This window comes from Larimichthys crocea, unplaced genomic scaffold, assembly GCF_000972845.2.
Source record: "Larimichthys crocea isolate SSNF unplaced genomic scaffold, L_crocea_2.0 scaffold288, whole genome shotgun sequence".
Taxonomy (NCBI): domain Eukaryota; kingdom Metazoa; phylum Chordata; class Actinopteri; family Sciaenidae; genus Larimichthys; species Larimichthys crocea.
Window position 1 is genome coordinate 109,661 of NW_020853787.1, and position 25,892 is coordinate 135,552.

General features: G+C 44.9%; 2 protein-coding genes across 8 annotated transcripts in view; one reads left to right on the plus strand and one right to left on the minus strand.

The window, feature by feature from the left end:
- The window catches only part of aamp (angio-associated, migratory cell protein), a 4,575-nt gene extending 3,966 nt beyond the window's left edge, over positions 1 to 609 (minus strand). Inside the window, exon 1 of the mRNA XM_019262579.2 lies at positions 300 to 609. Coding sequence (XP_019118124.1) covers positions 300 to 384 — 85 coding nt within the window. The 5' untranslated portion in view covers positions 385 to 609. The remainder of the gene's footprint in view (positions 1 to 299) is intronic.
- A 6,354-nt stretch (positions 610 to 6,963) lies between these two features.
- Positions 6,964 to 25,892, plus strand: part of LOC104935066 (histone deacetylase 4) — a 47,552-nt gene continuing 28,623 nt past the window's right edge. The window contains exons 1-5 of one of the 7 annotated variants that reach the window (XM_027276065.1): positions 6,964 to 7,156; positions 7,349 to 7,406; positions 7,807 to 7,897; positions 13,594 to 13,993; positions 23,964 to 24,032. In XM_027276065.1, the coding sequence (XP_027131866.1) occupies positions 13,972 to 13,993; positions 23,964 to 24,032 (91 nt within the window). In that variant the 5' untranslated portion in view covers positions 6,964 to 7,156; positions 7,349 to 7,406; positions 7,807 to 7,897; positions 13,594 to 13,971. Of the gene's footprint in view, positions 7,157 to 7,187; positions 7,407 to 7,806; positions 7,898 to 10,933; positions 11,177 to 13,593; positions 13,994 to 23,963; positions 24,033 to 25,892 lie in introns of those variants that run through there. The other 6 variants (XM_027276069.1, XM_027276066.1, XM_027276068.1 and 3 more) reach the window with 6 other exon arrangements.

Below are 25,892 nucleotides of genomic sequence, written 5' to 3' on the forward strand. Positions count from 1 at the left end.
CATACATACATACAATCATACATACATACATAACTACATACTATTATTTATATTATATCTATATATATATATATATATATATATCTATATATATATTTATGTTTGTTTGTGAGTCTACCTGTCATGTCTCTTGTCTTTTAAACTGTACTTATGTCTCTACCTGTATGTAAATCCCTCGTGTGTGTGTGTGTGCCCAATATAGTGACTGTGTGTGTTTGTTTAAGTCCTGACACTCACAGGTGTAGGCACAGGTGTAGTCACAGGTGTAGTCGCAGGTGTAGTCCCGCTCCTGCACTCACCTGGTCCGGGCTCCTGCTCGTTCAGCTCGATCACTTCAATGATCTCTTCGTCTCCGTGCAGCTCGAGCTCCTCCGCGCCGTCCATGCTGTTAGCAGCCGTTAGCAGCCAGAAGCTAAACTACCTAAAAGTAACGAGTAACGACGCTACCTCACCGCGGAGTCCTGCACGTGGACACAGGCTGCAGCCTGCCTCGCGGACAGTCGTTAGTGTCGCGTGCGTGTTTAATTAATCAGAGTTTAAACGTCACGTGAAACTCCGACATGTTTCTGTCACGCTGCTGCGGCTGGAGGAGGCGCGTGGTGATGACGCGTGAAGAAGGAGGAGGAGTCACGTGGTTGTTGTTTACGTCCGTGTCCACAAGATGGCGGCGCTGCCCAGACAAGCTGACGGTCCATTTTCTGAGCTTCATTTTATCTTTTATCTTGTTTCCACGCGTGTTTAATCACCTTAAAATAAGAATATTTTAGTTTTTGAGTCTTTTTATATCGACAGACGGGCGGGTCCTCTTTCACAGAGGCCGCCATATTGAAACACCGAGTTTCTACGGTAGCCCAGAGCAGACAAACTGAACAAGATGAAAGTATTGTATACATTTTCTTTAATAAGACAATGTACCGATTACAGATTCAGTTTAAATTCCATGGAATCGTTTGGCGGTCTATTCCAGAAAGCACGAATCACGTCGCTCGATTCCAGCAAGCACGACTAATTACGCCAGGTAACTTATGCAAGTTTTGCACGTGCAGTGCAATGGTACCCAGATAGCAAATATTTTGGCTGTATTATGGCGTACATTTGGCATTTTTTTAGGCTTTCTTTTGGCATTAAGAAAGCCTTTTGGCTTAACTGTGGTATGATTAAGGTTATCCATAATAGATAAGGAGGCGCCAGCAATATATGGCTGAGTTAAGGCATGTTTATGGCATGCCAGAAGATTGGGCGCGAGCGGGAACAGCTGATTTGGGGCTCTTCTGGGACATTTATGGAAGTCCACAATTTGTTTTGGGTGAATTTTGACTCCCTTTTGGTATAATTTTGGCTTTCCTAATTTGGGCCACTTATGGCCCAAATAATCTGTTTTTATGTTTTTTAAATTAAACTGTCTTTTTTCGAGACAACTAACTATTTCAGTTGCATGATAAATGATGATAATAGGTACAAAACTGCATATTATTACACTAAAGGTTGTGTAATGTGGCTGATTTTGAATTATTATTATTATTAGTATTAGTATTAGTATTTTTATTATGTTTATGATATTTATTTTACTATTTTCTTTGTTTTTTTTGGCCTATTTTTGTGTACAGTTAGTACTACTTGTACAGTCAACTCTCTCTCGGTCTTGGTTTGACCTGAATGGAACAGAGACTTAATTAGTATCATTGGTAACACCTGTGTTTACACTATTACTGTTTCAGGTCAAAATTGCTGCTGTGAAAAAAAGGTCACTTCTGTCTAAATTTAGGCGAGGTAATCATAATTAGCCGATCTCAGCGAAGAGATATTCACCTGATTACTGTGTGTTTGACGGGAGATCAAGAATTAGCTTCCACAAGGAGAGTAATGGGTTTGTTAAACTAAAGTAATGACTTTATTTGGTTAGCACCTTAAAACTTGGATGAAAAGACATTACACACATTTTTTGTAGTGAACCAATTAACCTATTAAGTGCATGTCTTTGGACTGCAGGAGGAAGCTGGTACCCGGAGAGAAGCCACGCAAACAACACCTGCACCACTGAGCCAGGTGAGTAATTATCACTTAAAACACCCCTTAACACGTATATCAGTCCAAATACTGTTAAACTCTTTAGTACTAAAAATATCAGAATTGTTTGACAAGTTTGCTAGAATAATAATAACTCTTGTCTTGTGTTTGACCTTTATCCTCTTACTCTTCCCTTCCATCATCAGCAGAATAATCTGCTTTTTTTCCCCTGCACAGTTTCTATTTTTGTGGAAAACGTCCTTGCTGGTGCACTTACTCACTCTCAAAGTATCGCTGTGAATTGTTCCTCATTGTGTGACAGTAATAATATGTCCCTTTGCAGTCTGACCGTGATGTGTTCCCCTCTTTCTTATAACAGGAGTACGCTGCGTTCCCCATGTTCCAACAGAAATCATTTCTCTTTTATTCTCTCCCTGATTAACGCGCCGTGGCCTTCTTTGTCGTGAATAGTAAATTGAAAGTTCAGACACTCGTTCTGTCACAAAACTGTAATTTACATGTCTATTATTACCAGAGCAAAGGTTAAGCAATGTACAAAGTACAATTACTACCACACAATAAATAAAATGCATTTATCAATGAGAACACAAATACAAAATTTGATGCTCGGTGCTCAGGCTCTGGCTCGATGAGCCTGTGCTCAAACAAGCCACCTGTAACAACACTCACCTGTCAATCAAAGCGTCCACGCTCTTAATCCTGCATAACTTTAAGCCTTAATATAATGTGAACAGGTGAGTTGTATATAAATTCACCCTCAGTACAGTTGTCATGAACGGGGAAATTAGCTACAGAGACCAAAACTGTTTTTTGTACCAGGCTGTAAACATGTTTATTTCTGCTGTGAAACATGGGGACTTATGGAGACTGACTCACTTCTGGAGCCAGCCTCAAGTGGACGTTTGAGGAACTGCAGCTGTTTTGGCACTTCATTTCACATCCATGGAGGTATTTTCAGGCATTGAGTCTCCAATTTTAACAACCGCAAACTCTTCTAACTCAGTTTTACCTTCATAAAAATCGACACTTCAGCTTTACTAGGACTGAGTGGACAGGTTATTATCAGAGAACAGAGGTTGCTGCTTCTAAGGTAACAATAATTGATATTTTTTAGGTGATCATAAACAAATGAAAACATACATTTGCCATATTCTCTCTTTCAGACTGGTCCTTTTAAAAATCAGGGTTTAGTTTTCTCGATATTTGAAGGTAAATAACTGACTCCATCAAGCATCTCTCATCTGGATTTTAGCAGCTGGACAGTGACGATGTTTTACAGAGATTTTATCGAGCAAATCTGTCTCTGTGTAACTGTTTTTGAAAACCAGCTCCATGAAATCAAGCCTGAAATGTCTTTAGCACCCTCCTGAAATGTCCTCTAATAAATCCCTGTCAACTTCAGGTTTGCCCAAGCTTGACCTCTGACCTCTGTTTGCCAGGAAGGAATGAGATGACAGAGTTTCAAAGACTTGCAGTCAACCAGTGGAATAACATTAGAAGCAGAGCAGAGCTCTCCTCTCCTCCTTAATCTCTTGATCAAAGCTTCCCTAGCCAGAGATATTTTATGAACACTTAACACAGTTTGTCTACTTCAGGTTTTTGGGGTTTTATGTCTCTTGCTATATGCTGCCTGCAAAGGGAGGGGACTGCATGCCCAAATAAGTTTTACTGGCTGCCCGGGCCCTCCGTTTCAAGCCTTCCCCTGGAAAAATACAACCGTCTCATGATGTGGTGAGATGTGGAAACATCAGGGTGTACGTTATTTAGACGTTTTAAATCTGCAGTGAGAGAGTGAGGGATTTATAAACTCTCCGTTGGGTTATGAGTAACGCTGGAAGAGGCCGTTGAATGTTCACGCTGGAAAGTTAGAAGACATTAGTTATGACGCTGGTCACAGCGGCTTTATTTCATCAATCTGTTTCGTTCGTTTTTGGCCGTCGTGCCAGAAAAGGACTTCATTCAGCTCCTGTTCACATAACTTAAAAGCCGCTAACATTGTCGGATTAATTTGGGAATATTAATCAAGCTTTCTAAATTTCTACAACAGTGGGTAGAGGTAGATTTTGAAAAACGATACAAATATTGGATCCAAGAGGGAATATTTCTTTCTTTATAATTAAATTAACTTGTTTTCATAACAAAACATGGCAAATAAAGTCCAAGTGGAACCCTTTGAAACGGCAGTTAGACCTTCATGAGACACAAAAACAACACTTCAAGGCTCTGCGTCATCTTAAGTCAGCGTGATTCATGAATAAAATCCAGAAAATATCAACCACCAGTCACAACATGACTGAATAAAGTCATGCAGGTTTAATCCCAGTCAGGAGCTCAGACTGTATATATATAGTCTCTGGTCAGGAGTAACAGGAAATACCATATATGCAACAGAGAGGAGATCATGAGTTGGTTTGACCTCAGAAAACATGTGATTCAGTCCCCTGAGCGACCACAACCAGTGAAACATAAATCACAGCTTAGAAAGAAATTAATTTGTCTTTTTCTTCTGCGATTCCTGTGAGCAACATTTACTGCACTTAGTTGAGTATTTCCATTTTATACTACTTCTGCTTCTACCGTACTTCGAGTACAAAACATATGAGAAGCCACAAGGCCACAAAAAAGCCGGCATGTTTCTAAAGTTCACGAGTTGTTTGCAGTTCCCCTCTGAACTTCCCATATGGTGTAACCACTGACAGTACAAAGAATGGACGACGTATGCGTGGCGTCACTACTTTTGTCCATTATTTTACAGCGTTGCATTGGTATTTAAAGGTCCAGTGTGTCAGATCTATTTACAGAATATATTATTCTATGTTTTCATTCGTGTTTAATGACCTGAAAATAAGAACGAACCTCTTTATATCTACAAAGTCAAACTGCCATGTTTCTACAGTAAGAGGGTTGCAATCAGTGACTAGATGCCACTAAAACTGACACGCTGGACCTTTTAAGTAAAATATCTGAGCACGTCTTCCAGTGAAGAAGCTCAGATGATGTAAAAATGTGTTTGCCGGGTCGGGAAGCTGCATTTAAAGGTGACAGGACCGATGCCTTCAGGTGTAGCAGCGGTCGTCGGGATTGTTCAGTCCTCTCGCTCTGGTTGCTCTCCAGTTTTCAGCCGTCTGAATCTTGCCTATTTTTACCCCGGCGCTCTGGAACAGCACATTGGGTGGGCTTCTCTCTTTGCCGTCATCGGGACAGCAGAGACCAGGAGCGACCCGTCATAACAACATTTCTCGGTTTATCACTCAGGCAAGCTGGTTTATGTCTGAAAAAGCAGGACACTCTGGGGTGCTGTTACTTTATAGGCACACACACACACACACTCTGACCAAGGCATCTACTGTGTGTGTGTGTGTGTGTGTGTGTGCACTACATGCACCTTTACACACACACTGTATCATTAATAAGGCCTGGGAGCTGTTGCTGTGTGAGAGGTAATTACTCCATGCAGCTCAGCGAGGCTTTGATGGAAAGTTTTAGACCAACTGGCTCGACTGTAAGAAGCCTCGACTCTGCTTCTTTTTTTTAACAAGAACTCTTTATGGCTCCTTAAACGCTCCAGTTTCACGGCATCCTGGAAAGATTTCACGTCTCATTTTTTAAAAATTTGAGCAAGCAAATCGCACAAGGGCTTAATAACACTGATTAATGTCCTTGCGCTGTCCCCCCGTCACATGCTCCGCGAGACGCTGAAGCGTTTCCTTTCTTGCTGGCGAAGCGAAAACGTCTTTATGACGCTGAGGTTTGCCTTTGCTTTGTCTGCACGCTGCGTCTGACTCATGTGGGAGCGCGCTGGGTGAGATGACGGCTTCCTTTCTCAAACCACTAACAGCCAGTTAGTGTGTGTGTACTGCAAGAGGTCTGGTCCACAGCCCGTGTGTGATGTGTCTGCTGTGGTGAGCAGAGCGGTAGTTTGCGCAGGCCGTACACGCTCTCGCCTGTTGATGTTTCGAGCCTGATTGCTGCTTCTTTTCCAGCCGCCGGCCAAAAAACATGGTGTATTTTTGGAACATCATTACTCAGGATCTGTGTTTTTAAACCAGAGCCATGTAAGGTACTTTGCTGCAGATACTTTTAAAGGCTGCATATACAAGGATACAAAGCTGAAACTGAAGGAGGTGATGGCTACTCTAACAGTCTGAGTGTGATGTTCATGGAATAGCAAACGTGTCGCTCCGGGCAATATAAGCCAATCTAATCCCTGCTTTGACATCACCGCTCTGGACACAGTCACGCACACGTATACACACATTTTTGTCACCGCGTGTTTTAAGCGTGTCTGCGTCATACAGGCAAACAACACAGATGCAGACGGCCAAGACAGAACGAGTCCAAACCCTGTGTGTGTTTGTGTAGAGTGTCACAATGACATATACGTCTCTCTGAATGTGACGACAGGGCCGTGTAAGTTGTTTAACGCTTTGCAACAGACACAGAAGTCTTCGCATTAATCTGCTTTTATAGCCGACCGTGGGGGTTTATTCGTCCACCACATTCGTAGCTGGAATAGTTCAGATGAATGAATGGACGTTTAACTCTCAGGATTAATTGTAACAGCTTCGTTAATCCCTTAACTCGTCACCATCAGCTCAGTTTGTGCAAATCCTTTGATTTGTGGCCAAATACCTCCCCAGAAAAAATGACCACAGCTGTGAAAAGCCTCGAAAAAACTGCAGTTCCTCTAACGTCCACTTGAGGCTGGCTCCAGAAGTGAGTCAGTCTCCATAAGTCCCCATGTTTCACAGCAGAAATAAACATGTTTACAGCCTGGTACAAAAAACAGTTCTGGTCTCTGTAGGCTTAAAGTTATGCAGGATTAACAGCATGGCCAATTTTTAGAGGCAGGAATGGAAGCTTTGACATTTTCGGTGCAGGTTTGGTCGATTTAGTGTCCGGTATGTAAACAGAAGCATTCTCTGGGTTTAGCAAAAGGAAGGAGGTCTGCAGCCACGCACAGTTAAAGGCCTAAAGAGACAACATCAGAGAGTCCTCTAAGATGGATTCAGGATCTGTAGCTCATCCACAGAAATTAGGATCTTCTGCTGCTTAGCCACACCCCTCATCAGCTGAACTGCTCTCACCTGCTCACAATCTCCAATCAAGCCAGCATATATGCAGCCAGGTGAGCCACTCTCACTCTTTGCCAGATTGTCTTTGCTCCCATGCCTGACTCTCCAGCACTTGTTCCTGGACTGCTTACCTGGTATCAACCCAACTTGCCTCCGACCTTTGCTACACCTCTCTGCCCCGGTAAATCCACCAGCTTTCCGTCCCTGACTACGAGTATTGCCTGCCTGTTTTCCTCCCTCTCAAGATCTGGATCCTCACCCAGTCCTCATCTGAACCATAGTCCAGTCAGAGTTTCACCAGCAGTGAGTTTGCTCCATTTCCCCTTAATCATACTCTTTGAGAACTTCTGCACTATTGTCTTCTCTCGAGTTCCTCACATCCATTACCTGCCGTACTCACCTGGATCTACTTCTCTGTCACCATCTTCTGGTTTGCTGTATACCTGTGATAGTCTGCTGAATAAAGACATTTCTGTATTCAACAATTCCATACTCGTTACAGTCTGTCCCCCCTCCATACTCCAAAAGAGGAGTGACCTCAATTAATAAATGCACAACAACAATGGGGCTGAGATTCAAAATAATTTTAAAGAGTTTTGACGGTATTTGCAACAGGAGAAATAATAATGAAACTGTGAATATTATTGTGATATTGACGTGAGACCAGGGGTAACTACCTAACACGACTTCTCATGTTGTCTAGGTTTTGCTATGCTGCTCACAAGAAGGTTTCTGGTTCCAACCCCAGCTGGAGCTTTTCTGTTGGGTTCCTCCCACAGTCCAGAGACATGCAGGTTAGTTGGTGACTCTAAGTTTGCCCTGTGATGAACTGAACTTGTCCAGGCTGTACCCGGCCAAAGCTTTAACACGTGAACACTCGCTATGTGTTGCCATTACAAGTGTTATCATAACTATAGCTACAGTTAAGTAATTGTAATGAGAAAATGCTTAAAATAGATATTTTAGTTTAAGTTTAAGCTAAAAGTGGAGAGTAAATAGGGGCAGGAAGTTTCCATGGGAAGTTAAGCTGGGGAATTTTGGAAATATATGGGAATTAACTAGAAATTGGGGGTAATTTAAACAAAGTATCATATCCAGTTTTGCAAAATAAAACATTTCAACAGATTTATTTATAAATATAACTTTAAGAAAATGTTTAAAATATACTTTCCACAACTATATTTAAGTTCCCTGTTGATGGCCATGCTTCACTTATGTAAATTCCTGGTTTATTCCTGTTAGTTCCCATTGAAAGTTTCCAACTTACTTACCTAACCCTATGAATAAACAACGGAAGTGATGGATAAGTGGTAAATGCTTTACATAAGACATAAAAGGCATTAAGATAAGATATAAAAATATAGAAAAAGGCACATTTAAATTCAAAATAAAGAAATACAAGATTAAAATAATAGAATATAAATTACAGTGCAGTCAGATATGAATGAATATAGTTAAAAACACTGGATTAATGAAGAAACAAGCTGAATTCTTTCTTCTCATGCATTAAACTATTCAATCATGCGCAAACACAATATCCAGTTTTATGTAATCAATAGTGAACGCAGTTGGAAAACGAAGGGTGGGATCTGATGGAGGTCTTCAGGCGACACAGGTTAGGAAACATTAATCATACCAACAAATTCCTACACGTAGTGAAGATGTTACAATGATACCGGAGAGCGCCTGACCTCTGACGTCGTGCTAGATGAGATGGTCTTCTTTGTCAGTTCTTTCTTTCTTTCGCCGTGCAGCACCCGAACACAAATCTTGGCAGTGATGAAGTGTGCTCATGTTTGAACCTCTTCTCCTCTTTGTTAACTTGGCCCGGTTCATTCAGGCCCAGAATCTAATGCATCCAAAAAATTTCTCTGTGAACTTCACTGAGCCGTCAAAGGAGCCCGGGGGTATGAGAGCAGACTTAACTCGCAGCCGAGCTGTGTAGTCTACCTGCACTGGGTGAATAAAAACACTGTCTCCGCCTGCAGATGTAGTCCGATATAGAAACTGGTTAACATATCACAGTAATCAAGTCTGCTAAAGCAGCATTGGTGTCGCAGATTCGCCTGTGGGTGGCTGCGGAGATGCAAAATCAAATATAAAGTAATGGAAATGAAAGCAGATTGGATTAGAGGAGGAAGTGTGGAAGGCGTTTCATGTTGCAATGAGCGAGAATTGGATAAAAACGTTTGTTTTGTTTTGCTGCTGGATATGGAAAGTGTCGAATAATGGAAGGAAAGGTTGGTAATGTTGCTGTAGATGCCAATGATGTAATAAGACAACATATGAGGCTCTCTCCCGCCTTCCTTTAATGTTAATAAACCCTCAATCTGTAGATTAATGTCAGTTTATTTGCTTTTAAACAATTAGAGACAATTGGCAGAGACGCTACAGTAAAAAAAACACAGCAGAAAGATATCACTGTACAAAATGTCTGTAGATTTTACAGCGAAAAACCACGACAGTTATCAAATATATCATGAAATATGGCTGTTTCACTGCACACAGTACAACAGACATATTTCAAAACCAGTATTTATATGGCAGTATGCAGTAGTATTTTATATTAGAGACTAACTGTGCAGTAAAACACTAATATTTCCTGGCAGAAGCTTTATTTTATACGGCATTCATGTCGTATTTTCATGTCCGTTACATCCCAAAATGGATAATAACTCCAACCGTAACCATAAAATCAACAGTACTAATATCCTTTAGCAGAAAAAGTTAGACTGTATTCACTACGGTAAAATTCTGGCAACCGTTTTACCGTTAAAAACAATAGTGGAACAATATGCTTACAATAAATCAACAATAATTCCAATGTGGAGTCTTAGTAAAAAGGATAAAAGTCACTATAGAAACACGAGATAAGAGACTATGACAATATTCCGGATTGTAACAATGATGCCATAGAGCAGGAAAATGTTATTAAAATCTCATTACTGTTTACTACAGACATACAGGCTCCTATATGAATATTATGCAGCAGTTCCAGTAAATGTAGAGCATCATAAAGTTATTAAAACAAAGTAATGACACTGCCTGTTGGAATACTACAGTGGAATAAAGTGTCCACAGTCAAATATTGTGATTTTTACTCCCGGTATAGTGAAAAAATAAATTATAATGTGCCTAAAATAAGTTTTATATTTACTTTATTCAACTTATTTTAACCTATTTATATACTGGGTTATTAGCCCTTATGTGTTTATGATTGATAAAATAAAAACACAAGTAATAATTGACTGATAATTCACTGATTCAGCCAACTGGAGTGCAAACGCCTTCACTGTTTATAGTTGCTCAATGATTTGCACCCGCACAGTCACCATTATTTATTTTTTTTGGTGAAAATTGTCAAGTATTATGACAAAAATTGGCGGTACCTCTGAGGGCCCCCTAGGGGTCACGGACCCCTGGTTGAACAGTTTAGTTTTTCAGCTGTGGGCCACCGTACAAAATTGTGGTTCAAAAGGGCGGACTCTGTAAAAGAGGACCCCTCTCACTTTAAATTAAAGGGCTGATTTATTTAATTTAAATTAAATTTAACACAAGAATTATATTTATATTCAGGTTATTACACACTAATCCTGCAATAAATACTCCAAATCTTGCACAGCAGACCTTTAAGTCTTATATAAAGCTAATAATAATAATAATAATAATAATAATAATAGTTTTAAAGTAGTGTTTTATTCCACAGTAGTTCTTCCTCTACCACAGGACACGCCCAGGAGACTTTTTCCTGATTGTTTACAACCTTTCATCCGAGAGGCACCGCACATCCACGCACGCACGCACTCACGCACGCACGCATCACGCCGTGCCCCCGCAGATAATCACATTTTCAGCAGCGGCTCTGAGCCCGCCCCTGGTAAAGTAAGGGGCGCTCCATGTGACGCTGGGGCTGTAACAAAAATCCAGTATGGCGGAATCTGTCAGGAGATGAATTTCTTCGTCCCCCCTCCTGCGCTCGGAGAGGAAAAAAGCCCATGAGCGTGCCATGGGAGCGGCATAGAAACCCTGCGGGACGCGCGTTGGGACGACTGGCTTCCTCCTGGCCCGTGTAGGTGAGCTGCTGGTGCCTCTGTGCGTGAATGTGTGGCCGAGCTTTGATGTTGATATTCAGGAGAAGGGATGCGATGCACACACAGGATTCATCAAAACAATGTCCGGCTGAAGTTTCCGCTGCGCTCCGCGCTCCTGGCGGCTCCACCTCTCCGCCAGGCTCCTGTCCTGACCGCGGCTGTTTTGGATTTCACGCGTTTGTCTGCGCGTTTCCATACGGTTTGTTGCGCTGTAGCGGGCGGGAAGTGTGTAGGCAACACAAGGGGGGGGGGAGGAGGTGGTGGACAAGCGATGTTTATTATGCCGATTGTTGCTGAGCTATTTATAGTGCACGGCCCAAAGCCTGGAGCTCTGAATGCAACACACACAGAGGCAGCTCGGCCTGTGTGTGTTGTTGTACCCGCGTTATTAAAGCCGAGGAGGAGAAATGCGTAAAAACGGAGGCACAGGCCTGCGTAAGAGTGTGAATGGTTTCGGGATGGGCGGTGGTGATTCTCTGCATGCGTCAATCTTTTTTTTTTTTGTGAATGGGGGCGTCAGAGTTGTTTAAAAAGCTACATTAGAGTGTTTTCCTGCAGGAAATGTGAGTTTGTAACTCTTCTTCTTTTTCTTCACTTTGAGCTTCAGGGCTGCTGCACCCCCTCCCCTCCACCTCCTCCACCCCTCCTCAGATCTGTCACCCTGCATCATGCAAGCTTTTTTTTTTTAGGGGACAATAGCCATGAACACCCCTCCCGAGACAGATGAGACGCCCTGGGAGAGAATGGTGTTGCATGAAGCCTGACCCACCCCTCCTTCCTCGTCCCCTTTTTTTTTTTTTTTTTCCCGTGGAGTGTCAGCACACGCCTCCCCGCCCCTCCTCGCTTGCTCTTGCGTCTCCATCACAAAGCGTAAAGAGTGCTGTGTGTGTGTGTGCAGTGACCGACTTTTATTTAGGGTGGTGTTGGTGGTGGTGGGGGCATTTTGTCCTCCGGCTGCACTGTCTGTCTGGCCCTCTTGTCTTGAGACACACATGTGCATCCATCCAGCCTCGGAGGACCTCTGAGACCTCTGCCAACACACACACACACACACAAGGGCGTGAACATGCACAATACCCCTCCATGCCCCAGCCACCCTCCACCCTCCACCCTCCACCTCGCCCTTGGGCAGTTTTGTCTATCCGTGGTGGTAAAGTCGCCTTGATGCTTTGGGCTCGAGCCGTGATTTCATCTGACACTCTCGCTCCGGGCTCGAAGGAAAACCGAGGGCGACGCTCCCGAAAACAAAGACCAGAACAATTATTTATTATCAGGTCGAGCTTTCTGCTCACGTCCACGAGACTAACTCACTTTTTTCCCATGTTTTTTCCTTTTTTAATCTCTGAGTGAAACTACGCCCGGGACAAGCAATTTATTGCCCGGTTGGGTTTACAGCTTCTTGCAGTGTAAGCACGAGGTCGAACTTGAGGTCGGGTTTTTTTTAACGGTGGTCGCAGAATTCTGCATATTAAAAAACATCTGAGAGTTGTCGGTAGTGATGGCCTCGTAAAAACTGAATTGACTGAATTATTTGTCATGATTCAGGATAAACGATGAGCCGGACTTCTCTGGCATCTGACACAGATGGAGACGTTTATTATTCATCCATACTTTATTCTAATCATTAATTACAGGCTCAGATTGTTTAAAATTTAAATCTAGTCGCAGTCATGGACGTAAACCTGTCAGCGTTTCCTTTAACGGTTACAGATGAGCGAGCCTTATCAAGCTCTATACCGTAAGTGGAATCCAAGACTTGTTGTCAGTGACAGATCAATACTATAAATAACTGGAAAATGAGCCGTCTGTTTGTGTGTGAGACCGATCCGTCGCTTCTTTCTCTCCTGATGCTTTGAACTGATATCACTTTCACAAATGTAAAATCTGTAGTGAGGAGTTCACACGAGACACGTGGATGAAGGCGCAGCATCGCCTCGGTCGTGGCCTTTTCAGGCTTTATTGTATTGAGAGAGAGAGATGTGGAATGACATGCAGGTCGGATTCGAACCCTGAGCCTTCGTACACGGGGGCGGATGCTCTACCAACTGAGCCTCACTTGACTCAACATGTTCTCCAGCTCCTGACGTAGTCATGGTCATCTCTGCACAGTGAAACCAGATGATCCAGGAGGTGGTCACATGTTACCCGGCTGCTCACCGAGCTCCACGTTAAATTCATATCACGACAAAGTCGTCCCTGGTTCTGCCCCGTACGCTCGGGGCGATCCAAGCTTTTGGAGCTTCGAGCACCACCAACAACCGGACATTATAAATCTATCACTTCCCACTCGACTAGTACCACTCCACTGCTGCACTAACATGTCCCCGTCACACTGTTTTTTTTGTCAGGTTATTTGAAGAACAGCGGTGACACGGCGCTTTCTTTCTGCTCTCTGATAGGTTGGTCGGTTCCGGTGCTAGACAGCGAGGCCGCCTCTGACTGGAGTAGCCAAATCGAAAGCCTCATGGGGATTGGCTGCTGCTGCTGCTGGACGTCTGCTTCCTGTTTCCAGCCTTGAGGGGATTCTTGAGGGACCATCCCCGAGCGTTGGATCAGCTTGAACACACACACACACACACACACACACACACACACACACACACACACTCTGCCGGACATCCACAGTTTTGGCAGGATTACAGCCTCCTGATTGCTGCTCTGTAAATCACATCTGCACAAACACACATCTGTTTTGCAGTACACACACACACACACACTTTAAGCTGGGTGCACACCTGCCGCACTGCGTGGACACCCACCTGAACTAGCTTTCAGCGATGACATCACACAGCCACCAAGGTAAGATCTACATCTGAATGTTTCCGTGACTCTTTGCTCACTAAATCTCACGTCTAACTTTGATTCTTTTGACTTCGTGCAGCTCGTTCGTTCATATTTTTGGAAGTTTGTTCTGTTGTTGCTCATCGTGATTTATTTTCTGTGACCGCTCATCCTCATCAGGGTCACGTTGCGACCAGAAGAGGCATTTTGCCTGCCAGACTTTCTCAGATTTGGTCTTTTTTCTTTATTTATGTGCCTCTAAATACGTAAATATGATTCGTAGTTAGATTGTTTGGCTGTTTCTACGATCTGAAGTCTGCACAGGGTGTTTTATTTTGGAAATCTACACCGTTTGTGAGTGTGGCTTCCTGTCAGCTCGAGCTACTCCGTGCAGATTGATGATTTCGTTCCATCCATCCGTTCCCAGTGAAACTTGAACATTCGGGCGAGAGGCGGGGCGACAGTCACACTCACACCTACGAGTCACCACGTAACCGACTGTGCGTGTCTCTGCTGTGAGTGCTGAGGTTCAGGCGGAGTTTTAACGGTGACACTCGATGAAATCTTGAAGATTCCCGCGTCAGGAATCTTGCGGCGTAATGAGAGTTTAGTGCACATTAAGGGAACTCCGTCTGCTGCCGCGTTGATATATGTGAACATTCTCAACGCAGACTCGCTAAAACGCAATAAAACATTTTAATCTGGTCTTATGACTGTTAATTGGCTTGATTCAATATGAATGAGCTCCAGAGGGGGAGAGAAAAAGTCCATAACGCGAGCTCATTAAGAGTCTACTTTCCTCTTTGACACCTAATCAAGCTCTCGGTTTGCTGATGAATAATTCTGCGAGCAGCTGGCAGATGAAAAGGTTAGTCTCCTGCCCCCGGTCGGCGCGTAACCTGACAGTGTCGACCGTGTTTATTTGTACACCTGGGAGTGTGTGCGCACTATAAATACCACAGCTGAGGTAACCGCCCGGGCCCACGAGAGATGCCAACCTCAGCCGGCGCCCTCAACCCTCCGACATCTCCATCACTGACACTGCCGAGGGTGGAGCGGGGATCTTGTGTGTCGCACATGTGGATGCTATTTGAGTTTCACCCAGAGAGGACTCGAGCTCGTTATATAACAGCGGCTCAACAGTTATAAGTCCTCCACTCGTTCGCTTGTCTCCTCTGCAAACAAAATTAAAGCCCCGCTAATCCTGACACAATATTTCAAGAGTGATTAACGCCAGCAAAGCGACTAAATGTTAAGAGGTAATATTCAGTAAAACATTGTGTTTCTTACATGATGATAACATTGAATTAACCTCGCCTTAATGCAGAATAACATACGTAATAATATAAATTATGATTACACTTTTATATTTACAGTATATTGGCACTTTTTCCGGGTTTTGAGTTAAATTATTTCACATTTTCTAGATGTTCAAAGTCGAAGAATGCAGATTTGTTCCTGGGCTCTTTTATTATTAGAAATGCAGACTCATAGTTTGTCCCTGCGCTCATTTGTTTTCCCCGAGCACATTTAGCACACACGTTTAGTAATCTGAAAGAATGATAAAGCGCGTCTTAAAGTCCTAAATTATTTAAGATTCGTACAAGTTAAGGCTGTGAGTGGACGTCCATGCAGATACGTTTGGTTAAATCTAGGTAAGTTCGACTTTATTGATCCCACACTGGGGAAATTCATTCGCAGAATAACTCATACATAAATAAATAAACAGGGCCGCCTTGGTGGCTCAGTGTGCAGCGACCCGGTTCTGACTGGCTCGTGGTCCATGGTCCCCCTCTCTCTATCCCTGCCCTCCTCTCAACAGATGAGACACACTCGTGTCAAAACATGGTGAGAAATAGCCATTTTTAATGCCCCTCCTCTGCCTCATCTTCACAGTTTGCTTCCCTCTCGAGGTCCAAACAGGTCGGGGTGAGAAACCCGCTTCTCTCACCTCTCCCCGAATCAAAGAACAGCCGAGTCCAGCGGAGGCGACTCGTGTACCTGCAGCTGCTGTTTCTCACTGTCTTGTTTTCCCTCTTCGGAGGAGACGATCTCGGTCCTCAGAGCGCTGCCAAGCGTGGGCGTCAATTTGAGGTGTTGCTTCTCTCTCCGGTTTGAATGACAGCTCGGAGACGCACTTGTTGGATGCTGGTGCGCGGAGAGAGGCAGAAACAAGCAGCCAGGAGACATTTGAAGACGTGAAAAATGTGGCGACGCAGAGGGAGTTCACAGGAGTTATAAATTGTTCTTTTGCACGAAAATTGATCCTGTGGCTTCAGGTTGCATCGAGGTTGTCTGCCGCCGCCACTGTACAATTGAATTTTTCATTTATATCGAGTGTAATTAAACAAGATTGGCTTTGTTTCTCGGGGGTGAACAATGAGACTTTCAGATCCACGGCTTTGTTGTACTCTTGTGTTCGCGGTGCGATCCAAAGCTGCCAACTTTCCTGAGCTCGCTTTGCGCTTATTTGCAATCATGTACCAGCCCTCTAAGTAAAGCCGTGAGTGTGTGTGTGTGTGTTCAGAGTGTGCATGCTCATGTGCCCTTTTTTTTTGTAATCTGTAAATGAGCTTACAAGCATGCACTTACTCATTTGGTTTATTACGGCAGCGTTGGGATTTTTAGATTAAATATCATTTACTGTAAATCTCTTCTTAGAAAAGTGAAACGTAAAGCTCTTTGTCGGTTTATGTTTCCCAGAACAAAAAGGGGGTCAGCCTGATAACGTCCTTTTTTTTTTGGTTGCGGGGGCATCATATCAGCAAACAGAGTGTTTGCACAGGAGTGATTACTCGAGTGTGTACCGAGAGCTTTAGCACGTTCAGCACGGCCACATTTGTTTCGCGCTTGTCGTGTGAGTGTTTGGTCGAAGCACGGCGGTTTCTGCTCGGGGAAACGCCCACTGCAGAATCCTTTAAAGTCAATTAATGATTGTCTTTGCTTTATGAATCATTGCCGCCGTTTATTGTCGTTTACTTGGAAACGTCCAGACTCATCAAGCGTTAGCCGCGTTCTCGTGATTCTCCGAGGGGCCCCTCTGTGGTTAGGGTCACCTGTGAAGCACCCTTATCAGTTCCTGGTGACAATCTGGGTCGACCTCTATCCGGATAAAGAGCGAGACTACACAGATCCCACGTGTCTGTCTGTGTGAGCAAAGATTGTCTGTGAGAAACTGTTTGATCATCAACATCATACTCCGAGAACAGCGAACATTTAGAGACGTGGTAATCATGTTTGTTTCCATTCATTTGAGTCGGGGAAGAGTTTTTTTGGATGCGGTGGTCCGTGCTGCAGAGGTGTCCGGTTGGTTAAAACTGACCCGACATCATGCTGCAGCTGCTAAGCTGATACTCCTGATACCTGCTGTATTCTGGCTTTATTCCTAAACCTTTACGCCCCAATGTGAAGACACGAACAATTTGGTTTGAGAGAGGTTGAGCGACAGACAGTGAATGAGAGTGAGGGAGCGCCGGTCTCGATAAAGCCGGTTAATCAGTGAAATAAAATGTTATTTCCCGAACACAAACCTCAGCAGGTCCCTGTAATCATTGGACCACAAGAATATATTTTATCATCACCTACAAAGGCTACAAATCTATTAGGATCACTATAAGATGTATGAGAGATCGAGATCCCGTCTTTCTCTCTGTATCTATCGGCTTCATAAACCGAGCAGAAACCGGCTTCACCTCAGGTGATTCGTCATGAAATTGATGCAGGCCGGACGAGCTGCTCGCAGCTCCTCCTCAGGTGTTACAGTGTGTTATTAAAAAAGGAAAGTGATGCCACTTGTTGGCAGTGGTTTGTTTTTGTCTTAGCTTTCCAGGAACTGTTTCTGCACATGAGTCATCCACAAACACACAAACACACACACACAGAGGCCAGTAAGTGTAAGTGCCAGGTACAGTAAATGATATTTGTGAATGAGCGGCTTGAACTTTACATTGTTGTATGCAAAAAAAAAATTAGCAACTGACATTCCAGCAACAAAAGCGTATGTACCAGCAGGCAGTAAACCGTGTGCAGGTTAGATTTTTACTGCTTTATTTTGCAAGATCTGCGTGGGCGTGAGCGCCTTTTATGGCTCTGAACCGGTGAACTTGACACAGTGCTCCTTTCCTCGAAGGCTTAGTAGTATCTAGGTTACAAGCGCAACAGTTTCTAGGTTTATACAGCCTTGAAACACGCAAAAAAAAAAAATACAGTGAGGAGATAAAGTAAAATAAACCGTAATGAGTAAGGTCACGAGATTGCATCGTTTGGGCGAGTACCCAAGATTAGATAACATCAGATTTATGTTTGTTCATGTTGTTTTCACATTAGATCCATTGAATAATATAGTTTTTAATGAAAATATACAGTGTGAGAAGACGCAAGCGTCCGAATCATAGACTGTATAAATATCGTATCCGTGACATCACCCACAGGTTGGCATCTCCAGGCTAATCTAATGCCGAATGATGCCTGGTTGCTCAAACAAGCCGTCCACCTGTCAGTCAAAGCGTCCACGCTCTTAATCCTGCATAACTTTAAGCCTTAATATAATGTGAACAGGTGAGTTGTATATAAATTCACCCTCAGTACAGTTGTCATGAACGGGGAAATTAGCTACAGAGACCAAAACTGTTTTTTGTACCAGGCTGTAAACATGTTTATTTCTGCTGTGAAACATGGGGACTTATGGAGACTGACTCACTTCTGGAGCCAGCCTCAAGTGGACGTTAGAGGAACTGCAGTTTTTTTGGCACTTCTGCAGGTTGCCACTTGGTTTTAGCCTCAGAAACGAGTGAGTGCGCCTCTAATATCTTATTTGGGAGTTTTGTCAGGAATGGCGAGGGGCTGCCGCTGACGTCAGGTTGTGACACACACTCACGTAGATGCCCCGGTGGAGGGTTTTCCCCTTGCTGCTGGTGTGGCATAACGTTCACGAGGGACACGGCGTGCAGTACGAACACGTACGCACTCACAAACAGTTTTTTACTGGTGTCACCTTTAAGAAATGGGAGGTTTTAAACTCTGACGGTCGTGACCTCTCTGCTCGGCCGTGTTCGTCCGTACTCGTCCTCTGAGAAGTGATAAAAAATCCCGGAGGCCACGTCTAGCCCTCTCAAGGTAATTGTTGTCATGGCCAAAAACTAATCTTGCAGGTTTATTAGTGCAGGCTCTAATAAAACTCCGGCTTCCTGCACCATCGCCCCTCGCTGCTGACGGTCTTGTATCTGGCTCGTCGTACGTTTCAGGTGCAGGATTTTTGACATTTTACATCAAAATTAATATTTAAATCTCACTTAAATCTCCAGAATAATTTCACAGCCCGTCAGAACTATCTTTGCATCTAACGCCAGTCTTTGATAAACACTGCAGTACAGTACGCACACAGTTCTCCGGATGGCTATAAGTCTATATTATGGATTTGCTTTTTATTACACCTGCCAGATACTATTAACGGGGCGGTGGTGGCATAGAGATTTAAGGAACAGACCTGGGACTGGAAGATCACTGGCTTGTACTGGCTGGTAAGTAGAAAAAGTGAATGAAAAGCACTTCCCCGGTAAGATAAAGTGAGGAAACTTGGGTGCCTTTGAGCAAGAGGCATAACTCCTGACCGGTCCAGTAGAGCTGCCTGTGGTTTCCTTGGGCGTATGTCAAAAGTAAGCTTTCTAATCAGTCTCCCTCTCCAAAGTTTGGAGTGAAATAAAAGTAAAAGCGTCTCTGCAGAGGCTGCCTATAGAGACGTGAGCGTAGGGCCAAAGGTTAAAGATGTTTAATGCATTAAATTTACATTTCCTCTCATGCATTGACCCCTTTTTTCATCCTCTGATCCACATGCACGCTTAAATCCAGGGGTGAAGGGGTTAAAAGTTTTCACTGCAATAAAGAGGGCCCGGCTTATCCCTGAGTCTATTTTTAGAAACACACACACAAGATATGTGCACGTGCATGCATGGCGAGCTAACAATCATTATTTTTGGTCTCCCGTGTTGATTCTGCTCTTCACGATCGAGCGGCTCGTTGCGGCTAAAAATGGAGCACGGGACGAGTGCGTGCGCGGCACGGCCGCCGCCTCCTTTTGTGTGCAGCCCCGTCAGTGTGATACGAGCATGAACCTCGTCCAGGGTGTCACGTTTTTGTCCGACTTGCGCCGACATGTTGTTTTCTGCCTCCTCAACAATCAGCAAATCCAACAAAACCAAATTACCGAAATCGTGGCACCTGCGTTGCGGCGTGTTCCCACAAAGCCGCACCTTTTCCCGTACGAGCCGGCCAGTCCTGTCCTCCCATGTGCCACCAACTTGGCTGGACATGAGTAACAGTGCATCCCAGAACAAACACAGGGGAGTCTCTTGTGTAGTGGCCGACCCTCTACATGCACAAGCTCTGCTTTGTCCTTGTGCAAATGGGGCGCGAGCACCCATCTCGTCCCGCTACGCCCATCCCCCTCTAAAAACAAACTCCTAATCGTGGCCTTTGTGCAGGGTGGATGTCCTGGTGTATTGGAAAAGCTCTGTTTTTAATTGGTGTTAGAAGACAAACAGCACAGAGGGAACACGAGCTAATGAAAGGAATGGGACGCATCCTTTGTCCCCGTGTCTTTTGTCTCGTCCCGGTTGAGAAACAGGATACACTGTGTTCTGCCAACGAGCTGTCAGCGGCAATTACGGTTTACACCGCCGCCTCAGAGCCGTGTCCCTGTGCCTTTTGACATCGTGCTCCGCGGGACTTGTCAGGGAGGCGCGGATGTCTGGCCTGGGCATCGAGGAAAAAGACGACTGTGATCGGAGGACGATCATCAAAAGTCAAAAACACTCCCTGCACCTGTTACTCTGCATGCAAGAGCGACTGTCATCTCACGTATCGAGGCTTTACAGTCACATCACAAGTCTCCTAGCAACCATGTGCGGCCCCCATCATCATACAAACGCCCAAAGAGAGAGATAGTGTATGTGAGTTCAATAATTCATGCGTCTATACTGAATTATTGCTGCACAGCCTTTCCCCGAACGCACCGGGAAACCCCGTTCACTGCACGACCCGTGTGGTTTAGAGCAGGGGGGAATGTTAAGACAATTCCAGGGGCCCCAAAGAATAGCTGCGCAGAGGGGGCCCAATTCCTGGTAGCGCCCCTGGTTTAGAAACGCGGTTCTGAAGTTTTGGATGCTCGCAGTCCGAGCGGCTTCTCACAGGTTCCACTTCGATTTGACTCTGGTTTGTTTCTCTTATTGGAGCCGCAGCTGCTTTTTTGAAGAGCGGTTCTCTCCTTTTAAATTATAAATGAGCTAATGAATCACGTACAAATGCTTATTCAACAGTCGCAGTCGTGTTGGATGTATGAACCGGAGCTGCACAGGCGTTGCAACACTTGAATTGAGCCGTCACTCCTGTGCAGTTGTTTGTTTTTCTGTCTCCAGAATCTCTGCAGTCGTAGTTTTTTGGTCTACTGACCTCGTGACTTTAATGTGCTTTGGACCTTTGTGAGCTCATATCAAATCACAAAGAAGCACTTACGCCAGACTGTATTGTGTTACAGTGTTTTTCCGACTCCTCTGGCGTGAAGCGAGGGTGGGTGAGGCGGCCGTTTCCAACTGTTCACGGGACTCAAACCGGTGGCGGCTCACACAGGGGTCACCCATTCTCTTTTTATCAGTCGCCATGACGTCAGCCGTTGCCCTCGGGAAGCAAATTTGCGACCCCAGAGGAAAAGGCTCTTCAAGGAGAGGCGTGTTTGATTAATCGTATTGTTCCTGTCTGGTTCACCTTGCTCGCCGGAGTCACCCTGGACGAAAGCAGCCAGAACGGAAGTGCCCTGAATGTAATGAGGCTGGAGCATCCTTCCTGTCTTTCTCTCTGTCACCGTCGCTCTTTGTAAACGCCACCGAGGCTCAGACAGACATCTCATTTCTCCCACATAACAAAGGCCTCTGTCAACATACAGCATGCAGGCAGTCCGGGGGCGCGAGCCCGCCTGTCACAAACCTACATTTATGCAATGCAGCGGGCAGAGCTGTCCACCATCCAGTTAGCTCATTACTGCTGCATCCCTCCTCATTTAGAGTGCAGATCATAACATGCATGTGCATTAGCTCGAGTCGACTGACTCTCCGCCCGAGGCTAGTCGAGGCTATTTATAGCTCCCCGTCTCCCGATGCTTACCCAGTGGGACCAAGAAGAGAGGAGAGAAAGAAAGAAAGGAGGGAGGGAGCTGCTGGGTAACTAGGCTACATTCAAGATTGATGTACACTGTTGCCAAGGTGTGCGGGGCCCTTCTCCCGTGCGGGTGTGCGGTTTGTTCATCACTGTTTGTACGCACCTGTGCTCCCTCCACGTGCGTCTCAGGTATCAAACTGTGCGGTTTGGACTGAAAGCGCACTCGCTTTGTCTAACTAACCGCAGACAAAGACATCCGTCCCCTCTCTCAGTTCCCCACACTTAAAGCCGAGGCCACAGGTGTGATCACACGCCTCATTTCCAATGCAAAGGCCGGGGCCCATTTGCATAAACTCGTCAAGAGATATCAACTAACACCGACGTGGAGCTGTTTTGTTTTGGAGAGGTTGCTCTCTCGCAACATTTCCTCACCCCTTACATGAAATCCAACACGTCGGCGAGACCGCCACATTTGACCCGCGCCAAAAAGTTCCCGATTTGAATACTCGGCATCACAAACGAGATATCTGGTGGGAAGATTTGAGTAAATAAAGCGTGTGTGAGATTTGTTTGAGCAGGACCGAACGTGATGTTTGGAGCTCCACACCCATCATGTCCTCGCAGGGGAGGGTGGTGGTGGTGGGGGTGCAGCAGCCATTCATTCAAGGTGGTGCGAGACGAACACACACATAATCAGCACGCAATGCATCCTCCAGCTTCATGGCTAATTAAGCGTGTGTGTGTGTGTGTGTTGTGCCAGTCTGGTCCAGAGAGAATTCCAGAAATAGATCACGCACAGTGAGACGCTCGCCTGTTTTCCTCTTTTTTATTCCTCCAGAGGGATTTTACACGGCGTTTCATCTCCCATCCAAAAGAAATAATTGTATGCTTGTGCACGCGATGTATGTTTTATATATATATATGTGTACCGATCAGGTGCGTGTGATTACTAAAAATACACGTCGAGATTCGTGTGCAGCCGCGTTGCATGTCAATCCCGTCCTCCCTTTTTTTTTTTCGCTTTTTTTTTCCTCCATCGCCTCCCTCTCCTCCTTACCTCTATCCCCCCCTGCCTCCTCCTCCTCCTCCTCCACCCCCTCTCTGTCGCTCTGCTTTTTATAGCCATGTCTTCCCAGGGCTCGGCAGCTACAAAAGCCTTTTCATGTTGCCACTATAATTACAGCCTACACACTCGCACACATCCACACACCCGCGGACACGCATGCATGTGCGCACAAACGCAGCGCTGTGTCTTTGTGTCTGCGTGTGTGTGTGTGTGTGTGCATGTGCTGTTATACACAAAAGGGTGAGCTATTTTTACCTCTCTCCCTCTCCTCCTCCTCCTCCTCCTCCTTCTCCTCTCCATCCCCACCACCACCACCACCCGCCCCTCATCCCTCTCTGCTGCTGCTGCTGCTGCCAGCCACATTTGCTATGCTGAGCACAGGCAGTATCAGTCGAGCCCCAACATCCCTCCTCTAAAACTCGCACACACACACACACACAGACGAGCTGATGGAGGCTGCTCCCTCGGCGTCCCTTCAGATCGCCAGCTTATTTTAGAGCACCTCTCCTCCGCTTAAATTCACAGCTCCCGCGCTTTCACCCGGTCATGTATCATCAGGCGGTCGCTCGGGTGGCAGCAGCGGCACCGCGGCATGCTCTCGCAGCTTTGCAGATGACCTGAAGCTCGCTTGCTTGCTCGCACGCTCACTCTCTCGCTCTCTCGCTCACTCGGACTACTGTGGTCTTATCCGCCTGATTAGCAGGTTTTGTCGCTGGAAGCTCGTCTCAATGTTGCGGACCATATTTGAAGCGGAGTGTGCTCTCTCTCCCACAGAGGGGATCCTGGGAAAGGAGCAGCCACTGGAGGTTCTGAAGACATCAGCGCTCAACCACATCCCAACAGGTTGGACACTGTGTGTGTGTCTGTGTGTGTGTGTGTGTGCACCTACGTGATTTCACTATTAACCACATCCTGTGCGGCGTTGCATGCATACGTCTTCCTGGGATGTGAAGTTATTTAAAGATCATGATGGTTTTTCTAAGTGTTGAGTCCATGCTTGATGCGGCGATCTCCCTGTGCCGTTTTTATTGAATGGAAACGGAGCCATGCTGAATGTAGGCGCTCTGCTTATGTGTCGGATATCTTGAGAGGAGCGCCTGACAAAAATATACAGCCCCCAAACAAGCGGCCGTGCATCTCGGTCGATGTGTTTCTTCCAAGTTGATATAGTTTGGTCATCCCAAAACAAATCAGAGCTCCCGTTTTTTTTCCTCCCTCTCGTGGACCGAAAATAGATTTCCGAATCTTCATCTGCTCGCGAGTGCTCTGTCACCTCTGTCGAGGACACAGTCACCGAGTGTCAGTGCTGGATTTAGCTTTGTTTCTGCAGAGAGAGGGAGGCGAGAGCACAGAAATGAAGGAAGGAGCACAGATGGAGATGAGGTAATCCGAGGGAGAAATGAGTCTGAGGTAATGTATGCATAATGCATTATCTAATTCCGTGATGAGGAACTGTTCTGTGCATCGCCACAGAGCGCAGTTTGGATTTGATAATGAAAACAGTGAGTGATTCATGCTGCTGTTCAGCAGGCAGGTGAGCGCAGGCAGCCTGTTGCACTTCCTCTTTACTTTGACCCAGTGTGTCTTTAACTTTAACCGAAGCCTCGCATGTGCTCCTGTTGTCGTCGTCGGGGTTATTTTCTTCATGCCTCTGGCTAGGCTGATAAAATATTGAAATTCACTGGAGCGACTTCATCAGATATTCTCCAAATCTGTTGTCTTGGATACGGAGCTGCTGCTGCTGCTTGCTACGTGTGTTTGACCCGGACTGTTTGGATCGGGAGAGTTCGCCTCATCTTAAGAGCACTCTGCCCCGGGCAGTAGTTCCCTCATTGGAAATGCAATTGTTGCATCGTGAATGCTTTGTCATCTAATCGGTGTGTAATCAGATCCCGCCGGATGGATTTTAAGCACACAAACATGCAGCGATGCAAAGCAGCGGTGGCTGCACCTGCAGGGAGCTCCACGCCTCAGAGGAAACACTTTTGGTTTGACACCTTGAACCTTTTTGTTATAATTTATTTAACCATTAACTTCGAGCCTCGCGACCGGGGAAGCTCTTTTTTGAGTAAAGTCAAGATGCGCTCTTTGTTCTTAAATGTTGAGTTATATCACTGCCGTGCCAATAATGACGATAAAGCACACCACCTCATGGAATATTGCAAACAATTTCCAACTTGAATAAAACAAAATCAAAAGGTTTTTATATTTCGAGGCGTTACTGCCAATACTCACATATAAACACATTTGGCTCCTTCCCCTTTATTTTGAAACTAATCACACCTTTTTGCGACTCACCTGCGCCGCTTGATGAAAGATTCAGACATTTCCAATAACTCCACAGCGTTGTCCGAAAAGTCAAAATGTGTTGCACAAAGATCGATTATTAAAATTAAGAAGTTTTTATCTTATGAAATATTCAGCTTCAGTCCAGATTAGTCGACCTTTAGCCTTTTAAAAACATTTTCTCTGAGTCACTGAACTGTTAGGAGGGAGGTGCTCACCTGTGTTAACGAGGTGCACACCTGTGTTAACGGGCTCCATAAAATCCAGAATATTCATTAAAAAAAAGCTCAAATTTGAAAGTTAGATGTATTACTTTATTAAAAACTGAGTGGTTGGATCGTCTTGATTTTGTATAATCTGCCGGTAATGTTTTTGATTGATCGATTAATCGTTAATCGGTGTTTTAACTGTCTACCT